This window comes from Onychomys torridus, chromosome 22 (genome assembly GCF_903995425.1).
Source record: "Onychomys torridus chromosome 22, mOncTor1.1, whole genome shotgun sequence".
Taxonomy (NCBI): Eukaryota; Metazoa; Chordata; class Mammalia; order Rodentia; family Cricetidae; genus Onychomys; species Onychomys torridus.
In genome coordinates, this window is record NC_050464.1 from 31026773 (window position 1) to 31045144 (window position 18372).

The 18372-nt window shown below is 44.0% G+C and overlaps 1 protein-coding gene across 8 annotated transcripts in view; it reads right to left on the minus strand.

Annotated features, from left to right (window-relative positions):
• Atxn2 (ataxin 2) overlaps positions 1–18372 on the minus strand; it is an 88911-nt gene that overhangs the window by 40426 nt on the left and 30113 nt on the right. For all 8 annotated transcript variants that reach the window (XM_036171688.1, XM_036171694.1, XM_036171693.1 and 5 more), the window contains exons 2-5: positions 17111–17147; positions 14765–14824; positions 14287–14358; positions 13394–13544 (exon numbers count right to left, since the gene is read on the minus strand). In XM_036171688.1, the coding sequence (XP_036027581.1) occupies positions 13394–13544; positions 14287–14358; positions 14765–14824; positions 17111–17147 (320 nt within the window). The remainder of the gene's footprint in view (positions 1–13393; positions 13545–14286; positions 14359–14764; positions 14825–17110; positions 17148–18372) is intronic.

Below are 18372 nucleotides of genomic sequence, written 5' to 3' on the forward strand. Positions count from 1 at the left end.
TGCATTAAAATTAGAAATGATCTGCTACCACAAAAATATAACATTTTAAAATTTCTTATGTTTCACAGAACTGAATGGTAAATAAAATGGTAGTCTTTGTCTGCAATATGCCTATTAAAAAAAATAAATGACCACTTTTTTGGTTTGGTCCTAAGGATTTAAGACATCACCTGGAAAAATGAATATGCATCTCTAAGGCATTAAGGACTAAAGAGGACCACCAGACATCTTATTTCTATATACAACATTTCTAAACTCCAGAAAACTGTTAAGGCACAGGAAAACTGGCTGTGCCCCTAGCAGACCACTGCTTCTCCAACCATCTCTCCAGGTGCCCCAGGAAGAGCTGTTAGGGCTCCAAATAACCCCTATTCTCCTCAGCCCACAGAAACCAACAGAGACTGAAGTCACTGCAGTAGGAGCAAAGTACTCCATCTAAAAATAAAATGTCTGGCTGAAGAGCTACTAGTGTAAGCCTTAAAACAGACCAGAGTGAGCAAGGCAGCTCAGGAGTGTAAAAGCAAAGACTTGAGTTTGGTCTTGAACCTGTCTAGTGCAGGAGTGAGTGCAAGGGTTTTCTGCAAAAAGCAAACCCAAGGAAAAGACAGCTAAGATAAGCTCAAGAAGGCCCTCAGTGCTGCTGCAGGTTAACAGGAGGGAAGGTCGACAAGAAGTCCCTCTGGGAAGGCCCCATCTAGAACCTAAACTCAGAGAAGAGGTTTGTTCACCTTGTGTTTGAGTCTAGCCTAGGCTACAAGCAAGTTCTGATCATACAAATGAGCCAATTAACTCATTTAAAAACTGTGATGTCCTGCTGGGGTGGTGGTAGCACCCTTTAATCCCAGCTCTCAGAAGGCAGAGGCAGGTGGGTGTCTGAGGAGTTTCAGGATAGCCAAGGCTACAAAGAGAAACCCCGTCTGGAAAAACCAAAGAGTGAAATACACAATGTGATGTCCCAACTGATGTGTGAGTAAGCGCGGCCTCCGGTTATTCTGAACAAGGCACAGAAGGTGGTGTTAAGAACTGCAGCCCATGCACATTTGATGGGCAAGAAGAGATCTGGAGAAAAGGTGGGTTAAGTCATGAACCATCTGAACAAAGAGGAGGACAGAGTGTGGATGTGATTGTGCCAAGGCAAAGCCGACAGAGCAAGAAAACAAGCAAGCTGAGCATAGTTACACATGCCTGTGGTCTTAGCACCCAGACGAAGCTAAGGCAAGTTCAAGACCAACCAGGGCTATGCACGCCATTTTTAAGAAGGGAAAATAATAATAATAATAATAATAATAATAATAATAATAATAACAACAACAACAACAACAATAATAATAATGTTTTCCACATATATTTAAGCCAAAAATTTCCTTATATCTGTGTTATTTCACTTTGTTTTCTATTTTTTGTTTGTTTTTGTTACAAGCGTCCACTCTGTAGACCTGGTTGCCTTGAACTAACAAGGACCTTTCTGCTATTGGCCTACCAAGTGTGAGAATTATAGGCCTGCGCCTCCACACAGTTTAAGGAGAGGGTCAAGTAGGGCAGTGAGTTGTATTCCACCCTGTTGGGTAACTTAAGAGTTGACAGAGGACCTCCCAAAGCTAGGCTCTCTCACTGAGCTACAGCCCCATCCCATCCCAGCCTTCAAACATTGAAAGGTAGATGAGAAAGACAGCATCTTTCAGGAAAGGGCACTTTGTGAGCTAGGGAAGTAAACCCAGCAGAGCCAGGTCTTTCAAGATTGACATCATCTCTTTTGGGTGGGTGGGTTTTTTGTTTTTGTTTTGGTTCTAGAACTTATTATGTGTAGACCCGGCAAGCCTCAAACCCACAGAGATCCATCTACCTCTGACTCCCATGCAAGGGGAATTAAAGGTGTGCCGACCATAACTGGCCTTGATGTGTCATCTTATGAGAGAAGGAACAAACTCTTACCACTGCCTTCAAAGAAAGCCGGTTTTAAATCTCTTTAAATCTCATTAAGTGTTTCCTAAAATATTTTTGCTTTTAAACTACAAAAAAAAAAACAATGAGAATCTGACAACCTGAGTCCAAAAATTACACCTGCTTTTGTATATAAAGAAGCAGCTCTACGAAGTCCATTTACTCAGACAGCTGTGGCTCGCAGGGGACAAGCACTAAATGGGGGGGGGGGGGGGCAGAACAGACTTCCCTACCCGAGGCCTTCTGAGGTCAGTGTGTATGCTTTTAAGAGCTGAAAGGAAGGCATGTATCAGTGGTACATAAAGACAACAAAACAAGAGTGCATTAATCGAAAACTGCTCATGGAAAAGGATCAAATATTCCTAGAGAAAGCAATCTGCATTCAATAGAATTCAAAGGGAAAAAAAAAACTTAGGAATACAGCAGAGAGACACAGGCATTGCATGTGGTCTCAGTACTCAGAAGGCTGTGTAGAAAGGAGAGTAAACTTGTAGCCAGACCAATCTACACAAGACCATCTCCAATCACAAAAAGGAAAAAAAAAAGTCTTAAGTGTAAAAGGAATTACTCTGAATAGAACTTTATGCTATGACAAAGTGTTCTAAAAATAGAAAAATGGGCTGGAGAGATGGCTCAGAGGTTAAGAGCACTGGCTGCTCTTCCAGAGGTCCTGAGTTCAATTCCCAGCAACCACATGGTGGCTCACAACCACCTGTAATGGTGCCCTCTTCTGGCCTGCAGGGACACATCCAGGCAGAACACTGCATACCTATAAATGAGTAAGAATAAATTTAAAAAATAAATAAATGAAATAGAAAAACATCCCCATCAGAAATACAGATCCTATTTAAATGCCTTTTTGGAGGAATTATTTTATTTAACACCTTTAATCCTAGCCCAAACTGCCAATGTCCAGAAGAGGTGAAGAAAATTGAGTAAAATTAAATAAATTCCAGTTCTTATAGCTGTGAGAAAGCCTGTGTTTCCCTGGCAAGCACACTGACAAATTCAGACTGTTCTTTTCTAATAGACACCAGAAGAAAAACTGTCTACACACATGTACTTACCTGCTAGAGTTCAAGAATGTCACTTGCTTTCAGAACCACAACACAGGAGTGCTGGAGCCGCCTGCCACTTGCCTCACTATCACCCAGCACAGGGAGAGGCAGTGGCTCTCTGGTTAGTAAGGGAGGCAGGTCACCATTCTGTGTGTCTGACACCTATCCCATTTCCTAGTTTCTAACAGATCTTCTACAGAGAAGTCATTAGCGTTGTGTAAGACAAACTTATTATCTTTTGTTTTGTTCTGATCGTCTTGTTTGAGTTTGCTTTTCTGTTGTTGTGATAAACACCATGACTGAAAACAAGTTTGGGGGAGGTCTTATTGCCCTACAGGTTACAGTAGGAATCAAGATAAGAGCTCAGTGGAATGCTGCTTGCTGGCTGACTCCCAGGCTCACAGTCAGCGACTCTTACATAGCCCAGGCCACCTGCCCAGAGGTGGCGCCTCCCCACAGTGGGTTTGATCCTCCTCCAGAGGAGACAGAGGCAGGAAAATCTCTGAGTTCAAGGCCAGCCTGGTCTATAGAGCAAGATCCAGGACAGGCTCCAAAGCTAGAGAAAGACGCTTGGGGGGGGGGGGGGGGTGGACGGGGAACTTAATCAATGAAATACATATGTGTGTATGTGTGTATATGTATATACATGGGTGTGCTGCAGCATGTGTCTGGGAAGGCAAGTCCTCCTTGTTGCTTTCTTTTTTGTTGTTGTTGTTTTGTTTTGTTTTTCGAGACAGGGTTTCTCTGTGTAGCTTTGCGCCTGTCCTGGATCTCCCTCTGTAGACCAGGCTGGACTCGAACTCACAGAGATCCACCTGGCTCTGCCCCCATGGGCTGGAATTAAAGGCGTGCGCCACCACCGCCCAGCCCCTGTTGCTTTCAAGGGAACATTTTCATCTTTTCTTTGCTAATACACAAAAGTGCAGAACCTTCAGCATCACATCAGTACCTATGAAAATGAAGCTCTTCTTTTTGAAGATCATAAGATCACCGAGAACTGACCACACTATAGTATTAAATACTTCCATTCAAACCAGAAAAACATTTTCAATTTATCCAAATCTACTTTAATAATGTATTTATTTAGTACTGTTGTTTGTACAATCTGGACACTGAACTCAAGACAGCAAGCACAAGGACATGGGGTGTAGCTCAGCTGGCAGAGTCTTGCCAGGAACACCTGGGTTGGACTCCCTGCACTGAATGGGACTACTGTAGTGGAGCTGCCATCTCAGTACATGGGATCTGGAATCAGGATCACAAGTTCAAGATCATCCTTGGCTACACAGCAAGTAGCCTGGAACACAGGAGACTTTGTGAGATGGGGACCAGACACAGAAATACAAACACCAGTGTGACTGCTGAGTGGTTAAAAGGCCCCTGCCACCACACCTGACCATGAGTCCACCAGGGCACTCACATGACAGGAGAGAATTCATTCCCACAGGCTTATACTCTGGCCTCCACACAGATGCCATGGCATTTGTGCCCACATACACAATAAATAAATGTATTTTTTAAACAAAATATATTAAAAAACAACCAAACTATCTTACTTTTACTAGTACTAAATAGTTGTCTTTTTTTTGGGGGGGGGGGGTTCAAGACAGGGTTTCTCTGTGTAGCTCTGGCTCTCCTGAAACTCACTCTGTAGCCCAGGCTGGCCTTGAACTCAGAGATCTGCGTGCCTCTGCCTCCCCGTGATGGGATTAAAGGTGGTCTAAACGGTGCTCTTAGTCCTCCTGCCTTAGTAAACCTCTTGCAAGGATTACAGGGGAATATACCAAGCCCAGAACCCCCCACCCTTTTTTTAAAGGCTCTGACCTACTGTTGTACAGCATGTTTTACAGTTGCAACACTCCCTCCAAAGGGAAGGGACTCAACAAGAGGTCAACAAGAGTGGCTGTGATGGTATGAATAGGGGTGCCCCCACAGGCTCAGAGTTTTAATGCTTAGGTATCAGGGAGTAGCAATACTTGAGAGGGATTAGGAGGTGTGGCCTTGTTGGACCAACTCTATCACTGGGGGTGGGCTTTGAGGTTTCAAAAGCCCAAGCCAGGTCTAGTATCATTCTCTCCCTGATGCTTATGGATCCTGATGTAGAACTCTCAGCTGCTTCTCCAGCACCATTGCTGCTGTGTGAGGATGCCACGCTCCCCACCATGATGATCATGGACTACGCCTCTGAAACTGTGAGCCAGCCCCAATTAAATGCTTTCTTTTATAAGAGTTGCCACGGTCATTCACTATGACAGTCACAAACCTATTCTTGAGGGCTCCTCCCAAAAGGCTGCTGGGGTAGCGACTGACTGGCCAAACTGCCAGTAAGCTACCCAGAAAGCTCCAGGGTGGGGGGGCATTATTCGGAAGTTATCACCTATGCTGGAGTGAGCTTTCTGGGGGTGCAGCTGCTTTTGAGTTGCCCCAGTCCTTACAGACAACTCCTCACCCACATCCCTACAGGAACCCCAGGAAAACCCACAGTCTATCAATGTGACAGCGATGTAATAGTCAGGACACAGGTCTGTCCTGGGTCCCCTGTTGTTGAATTGATGTGTGTGTGTTGTGTCACCACAAAAGTCTGTCACACAACACATGGGCACGCACATGATAAATACAGAAGAGAACTCCTGTATTTTCTACCACACCGGAGTGACAGGCCATTTTCCGTGACTGTTTTCACAAGCTTCAGTATTTGCCCTGAGCTTCACAGGCAGATGGGACCCAGAGAAATGTAAAATGTACACATAGAGCCAGGCGGTGGTGGCGCACGCCTTTAATCCCAGCAATCAGGAGGCAGAGGCAGGCGGATCTCTGTGAGTTCGAGGCCAGCCTGGTCTCCAAAGCAAGTTCCAGGACAGGCACAAAGCTACACAGAGAAACCCTGTCTCGAAAAAAGACCAAAAAAAAAAAAAAAGTACACATATTACACTAGGTCCTCAAAGGTAATTCCAGAGCGCTCCCTGCATCCCTCTGCAGTGTCCACAGCCATGGCAGACTGCTCAGAGGCTATAGGTGCTGCTTTAGCTGCCTTGCCCTTGATTTTACTGGGTCACTCTTGGGGTGTGTATGTGTGAGCACGTGTGAGGGGTACACACTTCTGTACCTGCCAGAAGGCCTCAAGAGGGTGTCGAGTGTCCTCATCTGTCACTCGGCCTTCCTCATTTTAAGCACAGTCCCTCCCTGAATCTGGGACTTGGTCTTTTTCAACTAGACTGTAAGCTGGCAAGCTCCAGCAATCCTCCTGTCTCCTCACTACTCAGTGCTGGGGTTACTCACAGAAAATGGACCACACCTGGCTTGTTACACTGGTGCTGGGATTCAAAATGAGCTCTTTGTGGTTGTGCAGAATGTACTGTAAGTCACTGAGTCCCCTCTCCAGTCCTGGCTTCCTAGCCTCCATATAAAATTGTGGTTCTTTAAAAATATTTTAGGCTGGGCTGGGGATTTAGCTCAGTGGTAGAGCGCTTGCCTAGCAAGTGCAAGGCCCTGGGTTCGATCCTCAGCTCAAAAAAATATTTTTTTAGGCTGGGGGTTGGGGATTTAGCTCAGTGGTAGAGTGCTCGCCAAGGAAGCACAAGGCCCTGGGTTTGATCCCCAGCTCAAAAAAAAAAAAAAAAAAATTAGGATACTAAATGACATGCATCCAAAGATGCATATGCTATGTGCCAAGACACTATGGTAGTGCCTTGAGAATTTTAAAAAATTCTCAAGTATCAGTGAGAATTTTTAAGAGATTAAAAACCAACCTTAACAATCAAAGAAACTAACATAGTAGCTCATGTCTGTAATCCTACCACTGAGGAGGCTCTGGAAAGAATTGCCAAGAGTTTACAGCAAGTTCAAGGCTAGCTTGGGATTCAAAGTGAGGTTTTTTCCCTCACAAAAGTGAAAATAAAAAAATGAAGTCACTACTCAAACTTAAGGCACTCAGAATACAATGGGGAGAAACATCACCCATATACAACCTGGTCTAAATTAAAGGCAGTGGTCCCAGTGCTGGGTGGTCCCGGTGCTGGGGAGGGGATTACATATGGTACAAGGCCAGCGAGTGCATGGATGGGGCACGTGGAGGACAAGCATGTGAGAGGGCAGTGAAGGAGGGACAATACGCCAGGAAGCAGGTGCAGACACAGTACATCTGCAGAGCATCCAATGCAGCATCAGAGTCTGGAAGAGCCCAGAAGGATCTGTCTGGCAAAGGGCTCCAGGTGGCCTAGGCTAGGATAGTATGTAAGAGGGAGAGAAAAGGGATTCTGCTCAGGGAAAGGAGACCTGAATCATTTGTAGGCAGAAGTGAAGGAATCAGTAGGATGCAGAGTGTGAAGTGTAGAAATAAGTGGTATAAAAGACCAGGTGTGGGGCAGGACAAATGGCCCAGAAGTAAGAGCTTCCAGAGGACCTGGGTTCAATTCCCAGCACCCACATGGCGGCTCACAACTGTCTTTAACTCCAGTTCCAGGGGATCTGACACCATTGCACATAAAGTAAAGTTTAAAAAAAAAAAAAAAATCAAGATGGTCCAGGTCTATGCCTAAAAAGCTGAGTTCAACACCTAGAGCCCACAGTGAGGAGGAACCAACTCCAAAAAGTCCTCTTACCTCTACAGTCATGCACACACACATTACACACACAATAAGTAAATCCAAACAAAAGATTAGTGAGTAGGAATGCTGAGGAGGACGCAGTGAAGGGGAGAAGGAGTGTAGTTGTTCCTTCCACAAAGCCGGAGGAAAGAGGTCAGGTCTGCTGAAAGCGGTAGTTGTATTCACCTCACAGGTCACTCAGCGAGTCAGCCGCTCATTCCTACTTTCTGAATGTGGCAGCTGATGAGCCCAAGTGACTTCTGTCTGCTTCTAATGGCAGTGGTCAGCAATCAGAAACGGAGAGGAGACACACAGTGCTAGTGCAGGCATCAGTGCACTAGTGCATGGATTGTGAGAGCATGACCTAAAGCATGTTCTGCTACTGCACTGAAACCAGAACAGCATGGAGCTCTTTTAAAACATTGAGCTCTATCTAAATAGCTCCAATGCAGAAGGAAAAATGATTTAGGCAATGGGAAGGTCAGGAAAACAAAAATGGGAACCGTAAACTAGACAAGGACACTGGAAAGAGTAGAGAAAGAAGCTGAAGTGTGATTCCAAGGCCAACAGCAACAAAAGAAGGAACAAGTTCTAAGAACAGGTGGCTGGTAAAGCGCCAGCAGAGTAAGCAGGAAGACCTGAGCTTGAGGCCACAACACGTAAAATATGCTCGCTCATGTGCTGCTGTGCACCATCATCAGTGCTAGGGAGGCAGACAAAAGAATCCCTGGGGTACACTGGCCAATCAGTGAGCTCCAGGCCAGTGAGAAACTACATCCCCAAAACAAATAAGAACATGATTGAGAAAAACACCCTCCAGGCATGGTGACACAAGCCTATAATACCAAGCAGGCAGAAGCAGGCAGATCTCTGAGATTGAGGCCACCTGGCCTACTAAGTGAGTTTTAGGACAGCCAGGGATCCTGGCTCAAAAAAAACCAAAAAACCAAAACAAAAACAAAAAAAGGAAGAAAAAGGAAGGAAACAAACATCTATCTACTTTTGACACACACATGCACATGCACACACACACATGAAAAGTGCCCTAAGGCTAGAAGGATGCATAGTGAGTGAAAGTATTTGCCATGTACACAAGGGTCTGAATTTGAGTCCCAAGAACCCACCTAAAAGCAGAACTCATGACATCAGCTTCTGAAGAACCCAAGCTCCCCTTAGGGGGATATGAGGGTGAAGACAAGAATACCTTGAGTTCACACTTGCAGCTAGTCGGTTCTATACAGCAGGAAAGCTACAAAGAAACCCAAGGTTGGATATCCCCTGAGCTTCACACTACCCTGTGGCGCGCACGCGAAAGCATTCCCAATTTGTCTGCAGTATAATAATTAAGAAAAAAAGGCTGGGAGGTGGTGGCGCACGCCTTTAATCCCAGCACTCGGGAGGCAGAGGCAGGTGGATCTCTGTGAGTTCGAGGCCAGCCTGGTCTACAGAGCTAGTCCAGGACAGGCTCCAAAGCTACAGAGAAACCCTGTCTTGAAAAACAAAACAAAACAAAAAGACAAGAGTCCCATTACGTAAACTTGGCTGGCCTCAAACTCAGTACGGAACCAAGTTGACTTTGCACTCAGAAAGATCTGTGTCCCAAGTACTGAGGCTAAAGATGAGAACCACCATGCTCAGTTGATTTTTTTTAAATCAAGAATTTAATTGTGGGCAGGCAGTGGTGCTGCACGCCTCTAATCCCAGCACCTGGGAGGCAGAGGCAAGTGGATCTTTGTGAGTTCGAGACCAGCCTGGTCTATAGAGCTAGTTCCAGGACAGTCATAGCTGTTACACAGAGAAACTCTTGTCTCTAAAACCATGTGTGTGTGTATACATGTTTTGGCTGTGTCTATAAAAGACTGGTCCTAGCTTGAACAAAAGAGAGCATCAGAGTCCCCAGAGGTGAAGTCACAGACAATTATGAGCAGCAGTGTGGGTGCTGGGAATTGAACCCGGGTCCTCTAGAAGAACAGCCACTGCTCTTAACTGCTGAGCCACCTCTCCAGTCCAAGCTGGCAATTAGTAAATTAGAATAGAAAGAAAGGTGGGGGTGGGGGTGGCACATGCCTTTAATCCCAGCATTCGGGAGGCAGAGCCAGGCAGATCTCTGTGAGTTCGAGGCCAGCCTGGACTATCAAGTGAGTTCCTGGAAAAGGCGCAAAGCTACACAGAGAGACCCTGTCTTGAAAAACCAAAAAATAAATAAATAAACAAATAAATAAAGGTGGACTGAACGTTTGAAAAATGTCCTTAAGTGTCTAACTACAGCTCAGTGTTAGCAAGCACTGGTTAAATTCTATCTTCTTTTACTCCAGGAAACTAAAAAGCCAAGTAAGCCTCTAATACAAACCACTCTTGTTTTTTATGCAGCACTAATTATCTTAAATTATTTGATTAAGGAAACATGCCCAATTAGTAACTGAAACTTCTGCACATAAGCAGTAACTTCATCCAAAGCAACAGACAGCAGCTTCTACCAGTATGGGATATATGTACATAGAGCCCCCCACAACCTGGCTGGAGAGCTCAGAAGAAGGCTCAGTCAGAGTGCTTGCCAGGCAAGCATACAGATGTTCAATCCCTAGCAGCCAAACAAAAGCCAAGCATGGTTGTGTGTTTATAATCCCTGCATTGGGGAGGCATAGATGGGCAGTTCACTCAAGTTTACTGGCTGGCCAGTCTAGTCTTATCAGTGAACCCCTAGTCCTAGCAAAACACCTTGTCTCAAAAACAAGATGGATGACTCCAGAAGAACAACACCCAAAGTTGATCTGACTTCCATGTGCACCCAAAGAATATGGAGCAATGACCCTAAAATGCTGAGGAGAGGCAGAGCCTATCTTTAGGATGCAAAGGCCCTGAGCTCATTCCCAGCACTGAAAAATAAAATCCACACTACATTTCACTGTAACATGAATTAAATGTTCCTATTAATAAAAAATTAAAAAAAAAAAACAAAAACAAAAACAAAAAAAAAGGAACCAGCAATTGGTGTAAATACTGAAAGATCAGAGAAGCAGAACCAGCCACAGCCACCTCACCTCGACAGTTCCTCATTGGATCCTGTGTCCACAAATCTTCAGACCGAAAGCTTGAGTCCTGACCCAAAGAATGGATCTCAGCTAATCTGCTGCTAAAAGCCTAAAAGCTTAAAAAACCAAAGTTCCTGGTCTTCACACCTTATATACCTTTCTACTTCCTGCCATCATTTTCTGGGATTAAAGGTGTGTGTCTTTTCCAAGCAAAGACATGAGTGAGATCTAAAGTGTTGTGATTAAAGGTGTGTGCCACCACACCTGGCTCTATTCCTAATGTGGCCTTGACCTCACAAAGATCCACATAGATCTCTGTCTTCCAAGTGATAGGATTAAAGGCGTGTGTGCCACCATTTTCTGGCCTCTATGTGTATTTTGTGGTTGTTCTATTCTCTGGCCCTATATAAGTTCATTAGGGTCCACGATATATTGGGGAACACATTATCACCACATATAACTGTATAATTAACTAAACCACCATGGATTTTTTTGGGGGAGGTGGGGAGGTTTGAGACAGGGTTTCTCTGTAGCCTTGGCTGTCCTAAAATTCACTCTGTAGATCAGGCTGGCCTTGAACTCAGATCTGCCTGCCTCTGCCTCCTCCTCCCACCATACCTGGCTTTCAACTGTGGTCTTAAAACAAAATACTTGAGCCAGGACTTTGGTGATGCACACCTTTAATCCCAGCACTTGGGAGGCAGAGGCAGGCTAGCCTTGGCTACAGAGTAAGTTCCAGGACAGCCAGGACTATTTCATAGAGAAACCCTGTCTCAGAAAAAAAAAAAAAAAACCACAAAACACAAAACAAAACAAAACAAAAAACCCTTGAAATTATTTCAATACTCAATATCTTCGTAAGGAAAATTAAAATATTAATACTATTAAGAAGTGTGGCCTTGTAGGAGTAGGTGTGGCCTTGTTGAAGGACAAGTCAGGATGGGAGGTAGAGTTGGACTTTGACGACTTCATATGTTCAAACTATGCCCAGTGTGGCACATAGTCTCCTTCTGCTGCGTGTGGATCAAGATGTACAACTCCTAGTTCCTTCTCTGGTACCATGTCTGCCTGCATGCCGCCATGTGCTGCCATGTGCTGCCATGTGCTGCCATGATGATAATAGACTAAACCTCTGAAACTGTAAGCCAGCCCAATTAAATGTTTCTTTCATAAGAGTGTCTCTTCACAGCAATAGAAACCCTAATAAGAACGGTCCATGATTCTAAAAGGTTAAGATAAAAAAGGATCAAGCCTGGAGCACATAGCTACTTAAAAGCCAAGTCCCTATCTCAAAATAAACAAATTCATTAAAAAAAAAAAAAAAACAGGCTACAATGTGGCTCACCTAGCAGATGCTCACCCCAACCACCTTGTAAAATCTGGGGTGTTGGAGCACACCTGCAATCCCAGCACTGGGGAGTGGAGGCATGAAGCTTTATCACTGGACAACAGTCTGATGACAAGAGAACCTGTCATAACAACTAAACAAAAGCCAGGCAGAGTGACACACACCTTTAGTCCCAGCACTCCAGGGGCAGAGGCAGAGGCAGAGGAACCTCTGGGGAGTGTGAGGCCAACCTGGTCTACAGAGTGGGTTCCAGGACAGCACACAGTGAGAGTGGGTGGGGGGTGGGGGGTGGGAGAAGAACTGAGCTAACAACAAACATCAGAACTTCAGCGCTGGGGTGGGGTTCAGCTGGAGGCTTGCCTAGCACCATGGGGTGGCTCTCCAGCACCGCAAACTAAAGGACGTAAGTAGGGACGGCTGGGTGTAGCAATGGTAGCATGCTCACCTAGCATCCAGTGTCCTAGGCTGGAACCACAGCACTCCCCAAACAAGCACAGTGCAAACACTATAATAGAACGGCCAATGATTAATGTTTCTCTTACAGCCAACACTCTTCCCAGAGTGCTGTGTGTACACTCAACCCATTTGGTTTTCCCCTTTGTCTTCTGACCAAGGTCAGTCATAAAATTTAAAAACATTCAAAAGTATAAATATACATTATTTGTTATTCCAAAGTATAAGCAAAACTGACTCTAAAGGCAGCAACTAAAGCATCTGTCTCCCTCGTGGCTGGCGGAAGGCCCGCTGAAGATTACAAATCAAAGCCCCATCGCCGTGGCCTCTGCAGCTGGAAAGGTGATGAGTAAGGGGACTGTACTGAGAAAGGCTGTGACTTCCTGTGCCTCCCAGTCTCAGAACAGCTGTTAGCACCAACTGAAGCATAAAAATGAAATCATAGTTAATGACAATCCACCATTCAAGAGTTTCTGACCTGCAAAGGTCCTTTCCCAGTGCTATCAAGTGCCTACCAAGAGGAAGGGCCAACTCCACATGTCCCTCTTCAATCAACACTTGCAACAATCTAATACCTTCTTCTGACCACCAGGTATGCACACGACATACATAAATACATTCAGGCAAAATACGCACATACATAAAGCAAATCTAAAAACTTAAAAAAAAAAAAATGCAAACTACAATTACTCTTATACTTCTAAAAGTACCGAGTTATTTTCTCTATAAGTTTTAGATATTTTAAAACAAAAACACATTAAAACTCCCATTTTAATTGAATAAAAAGGCCGGGAGGCAGAGGCAGGCACAATTCTGTGTTCAAGACAAGCCAAGAGAACAAGTTCCAGGACAGCCAGGACTACACAGAGCAAAGGAGGATCAAGAGTCCAAGGTCAGCCTGAGGCACATAGCAAGATCTGTGTGATTGCTGAAGTGAGTCTATTACCCCAGGGGGGCTAGGAAACCACAGCCTACCTCTTCGTGCGTAACTGGAGTCTGTATCTTTAAACTGTACTACAACGAAGTCTGAGCATTTGAACAAAATACTCTCCATTATTTCTTCACGTTTTGGCCCCGAACTGGATTCTGTACTTTTCTCATGTGCAGCATCAAGTACCAAATCACACTAAAATAAAAAAAAAAATTAATAAGCATTAAAAACATTATTAAATAATATTTACAGGGATATTTAGCTCAAAGCAAAAGCAAGCATCATGAGAAAACCTGACAATCATGTCCTGTTTAGAAATGTAATCGGGCCAGGCGGTGATGGCATTCGCCTTTAATCCCAGCACTGGGGAAACAGAGGCAGGAGGATCTTTGTGAGTTCGAGGCCAGCCTGGTCTACAGAGTGAGATCCAAGAAAGGCTCCAAAGCTGCACAGAGAAACCCTGTCTCAAAAACCAAAAAAAAAAAAAGAAATGTAATCGGTCATGCACCCAAATTGTAGAAATCCTCAGAAGTAAAATCTACCCTGTTACAGTGTACTTAAAGTACATTAGTGGTAACAGAGGAAGTAACTCAGCACTTACATATGGCTGCATATCATCACTACACACAGTATTTTCAGTTATACAAACCAGTCATTAAATAATAAGAATTTATGGGGTTGGGGATTTAGCTCAGTGGTAGAGCGCTTGCCAAGCAAGCACAAGGCCCTGAGTTCGGTCCTCAGCCCCAAAAAACAAATAAATAAATAAATAATTTGGTATGTTACTAGAGGGAAAAATTTAAGTGGTTTTTAAAAATGGATAGAATGTGTAGTGAGCAGGAAACTATCATGAGTTCAACTGCCAAATCCAATCAGCTCAGACCTGACACTCAGGAAGTGATATGACCATAAAAGATGACCCCAGAGTTAAAATTACCTTAGGACTGTATGTTTTAAAAACTCCTTCATAGACACCACCGTTTTTCACCTGTACTTCACATTTCGATCCCTAGAAGACACAAGTGTTTGAAATAAATAATATGCTACCTCACCAGAGACGAGTCTTTTCATTTATAAGTTTCAGACATTGATTGCCATTACCCCGAATTCTCTACACTGTACAGAACCGGCAGCTCCAAAGTGAGCATGAACTGAAAAGTAACTGCACATTTCTGTCCACACTACCATCAGATAACAAAGTATTACACAAAAGACAATCAGCTATAAACCCTATCATACATACATCAGGGTCAGCAAGAACACTTTCACTGGGAGATAGAATCAACTGAATATTGTTCTAGTGTATTTTTAAAATCATCTTCTTTTAAGTATGACCTAATAATATTAGGCTGAGAACTGTTCTCCACACTTTAACTCCATAGATGAAGTTTATCCCCAATAATCAGGTAACTTACAACAACTGATGTAAGTATATGAACCATCCTCACGTTTGCATAGATTCCATCAAAAGAAATCTGGAAAATTAAAAAAAAAAAACAAAAAAAAACATAATTACCTCAGCTGATATTTGTACTTGTCTGCATATTAAAGCTAATATTTCTCTAGCTGTAAGATGTTTGGATTATAATGCATGAAGGAAGAGCTATAAACAATAAAATCAAACAACTATTCCAACTAATAATTAATATGACATAAAACAAACAAAACCAGCAGACTTACACCTCCAAGTATGAGAAAACAAAAACCTCTAGAGAAGACAAACCAATTTCGTAGGGACATACTGCACAGCTCCCAGGTAGGGAAATGCCATGTCTTGAGTACAGGAATGGCTGCACGATTATAAACTTTAAAACCTCTAGCACACACAGGCATGCTTGCACATACTTTTCATCTCAGCATTCTGGAGGCAGAGACAGGTGGATCTTTGTGGACTCCAGGCCATTGGTCTACACAGTGAGTTTCCAGGCCAGCCAGGTTACATACTGAGACCTTGTCTCAAAACTCACACAAATAAAAAACCTCAGACAGGGACTGGTGAGATTGCTTGGTGGGTAAAGACACAATGAGCCCCAGGTCCTGAGTTCCACCCTCACAAAGTGGCCCTCCAACTGTCATTCCTGCACCAAGGCACACTCACTATCCCACACTAAAACAACGCACACCACAACAGAGTTAATCGTCAGCTGCACTAGGAAACAGCTGGATGGAAGAGTCTTGCCCAGCACATGAGAGCCTGCGCTCTAATCCCAGCACCAAGGGCTGCTGGGTAGGTAGTAAGGAGAAATGCTGTGGGGTGCCCTTCGAACTCTGTGAATGGGCGCTGTTCTCACTGGTGGATAATAAAGCGGTTTTGGTCTAGGGCAAGACAAGATAAGGTTAGGGGTGCAATCAAACTGAGGACCGGGATGAAGAAGGGCGGAGTCGGACAGAGGCAAGCGAGTTGCCAGAGGACAGGTAAGCCACAGACCATGTGGCAATAAACAGATTAATAGGAATGGGTTTTTTTGTTTGTTTGTTTTTGAGACAGTGTTTCTCTGTGTAGCTTTGCGCCTTTCCTGGAACTCACTTGGTAGCCCAGGCTGGCCTCGAACTCACAGAGATCCGCCTGGCTCTGCCTCCCGAGTGCTGGGATTAAAGGCATGCACCACCACCGCCCGGCAGGAATGGGTTATTTTATACATAAGAGCTACTTAATAATAAGCCTATGCTATCGGCCAAGCATTTACAATTAATACAAGTCTTTGTGTGGTAATTTGGGAAGCACCTGGTGGGTATTTGGGACCTCACAATCTATGTCTTAAAAAGGGTGCAGTACATCTTAATAAATTAGGAGTGGTGAGCAGGACACACCTTACACCATCAGCTTCTCTCAGCATGTTTGAATCAAGGCAACAGAACTATTCCAGCCAGGCCAGACTACAAAAGGGTGTGTTCTCCTGACTCTCAGGAAGATAACATGACCAATAAAGACCATATTTCAAAACTCAGTGGTGCTGGGTATGGTGGCCCACACCTATAATCCCAACACTTGGGAGGCAGAGGCAGGAGGAGCTCTGTGAGTTCAGGGCCAGCCTCGTCTACAGAACTAGTTTCAGGACAGGCAGGACTACACAGAGAAACCCAGTCTCAAACCAAGCAAGCAAACAAAAGGAGCAAAAGGAACAAACAAATAAAAGCCCTCAGAGGTAGCCAGACCTCTATGAGTTTGAGGCTAGCCTGGTCTACATAAGTTCCAGACCAGTCAAGGTTACACAGCAGACCCTGTCTCAAAAATCTCCAATTAGTGGCAGCTTCTCAGATAGACCTTTATGCTTTTGGCGTTCATTTCAACTTCACTGATAAGAGCTGGAAAACGGCAGACTAGAAGGTCTGAAAGGACAGCACATTAATTCACACAAAAGCCCAAAGGACTTTATAAACTCTGGTCCTAGAACATCGAAACACTTGAGCTGGTATCGGTATTATACACAACACAAATACTGTTAACAGAAAATTGTACGTTTCATAGAGTCCTTACTGAAAAGCAATATAGAATCAGTAACTTTGTATTAAAGTGACTCATCTATATATTATCTGTAGCACAATTCAAGAGATTTTATTCCTAGCTTTATTATTGAGTCTATGGTTAGAAATCACACACACACACACACACACACAAAATATAATACACACCCCCCACCCCCCCGGAGCTGAGGATCAAACCCAGGGCCTTGCACTTGCTAGGCAAGTATTCTACCACTGAGCTAAATCCCCAACCCCACACTTTCTATATTTTTACAAAGAACATGAAAGGTACTCACCGTAGGCTGAGGCAGCCCTTTGCTACTGTTCCGACCTCTGTAAAGATTAAATATTGTTTTTATTAAATTCAGAAGACTAAATACACTTTAAAACATTGTTTAAACTTAAAATATAATCTTATAATTCTACTCAAATATGGGTCAGGCTGTCTGTGGAAGGGGCCATCTAACCCTGAGCGACAGGAAATCTAAGTGGCCCGTGTGCTGTGCTACCAGGCCAGGGAGAGATCACCGCAGACAGGGAAGAAAGACAAGACTAGTGTTTTATCAGACCCAAGTGGGTAAGTCAGGTATAGTAGCACTTGACTCTAATACCAGCAATAAGGAGGCAGAGGCAAGCAGATTCAAAGACAGCCTGGTCTACCCAGTGAGTTCCAGGACAGCCAGGGCTACTAGGTGAGACCATCCCCAAAACAAACAAACAAGCAAACAAAAACTAAAATGGATGAAAGAAAAGTAAAGACAGCATAGCGGGGTGGGGTAGGTGGTGCATGCCCGCACCCCACACTTCAGAGACTGAGGCAGTGAGATGCTGTGAGTTTGAGGTCAGACCTTGTCTCTCCACTCCAAACAAGTACACCGAAAGAAAGAAATGACATTAAACACAAAGCAATAGCATTTTTAAAAGCAAGGTATGGTGGCACACATTGATAATCACATATTTGATTGATACTCCAATCATCTCTCATTTTTCCCCCCGTATCTAAAAAGTAGGTAATATATCTACAACTGTAGAAAAGTTATTAAAAAATAAGTTAAAACTGGTTTTTTTCAGAAGGCTCAGTAAGTAAAGGCACTTGCTACCAAGCCTAATGACCCAAGTTCAATCCCCAAGACCCACACCTGAAAGGAGAGAACCAACTCCTGTACACTGTCCTCTGACAAACATACACACACTAAGTAAATAAATGTCCAAACATTAAATAAATAATTCTAGACACAGTAAGTTCCAAATACATGTCTCTGACAGAATTGGCATTGTGATATAGCAGACCTGGTGGTCCACAGCTCTAATTCCAGCTGAGGCAGTTGCATCATGATTTTGAGGCTAGCCTGGGCTACACAGTCAAAATCAGGAATTGTCCAACAAATGCTTTTCTTTGCCAACTCTCTCCCTCGGAAAAGATATGGTACACAAAACTCAGGCACCAGGCTGGGAATATAGTTCAGTGGTAGAGAATGCTTGCTTAACATGTTTGAGCCCTAAACTCAGTTTCCAGCACTGTAGAAACAAACAAAAGCCACATCAAACAACACAAGAC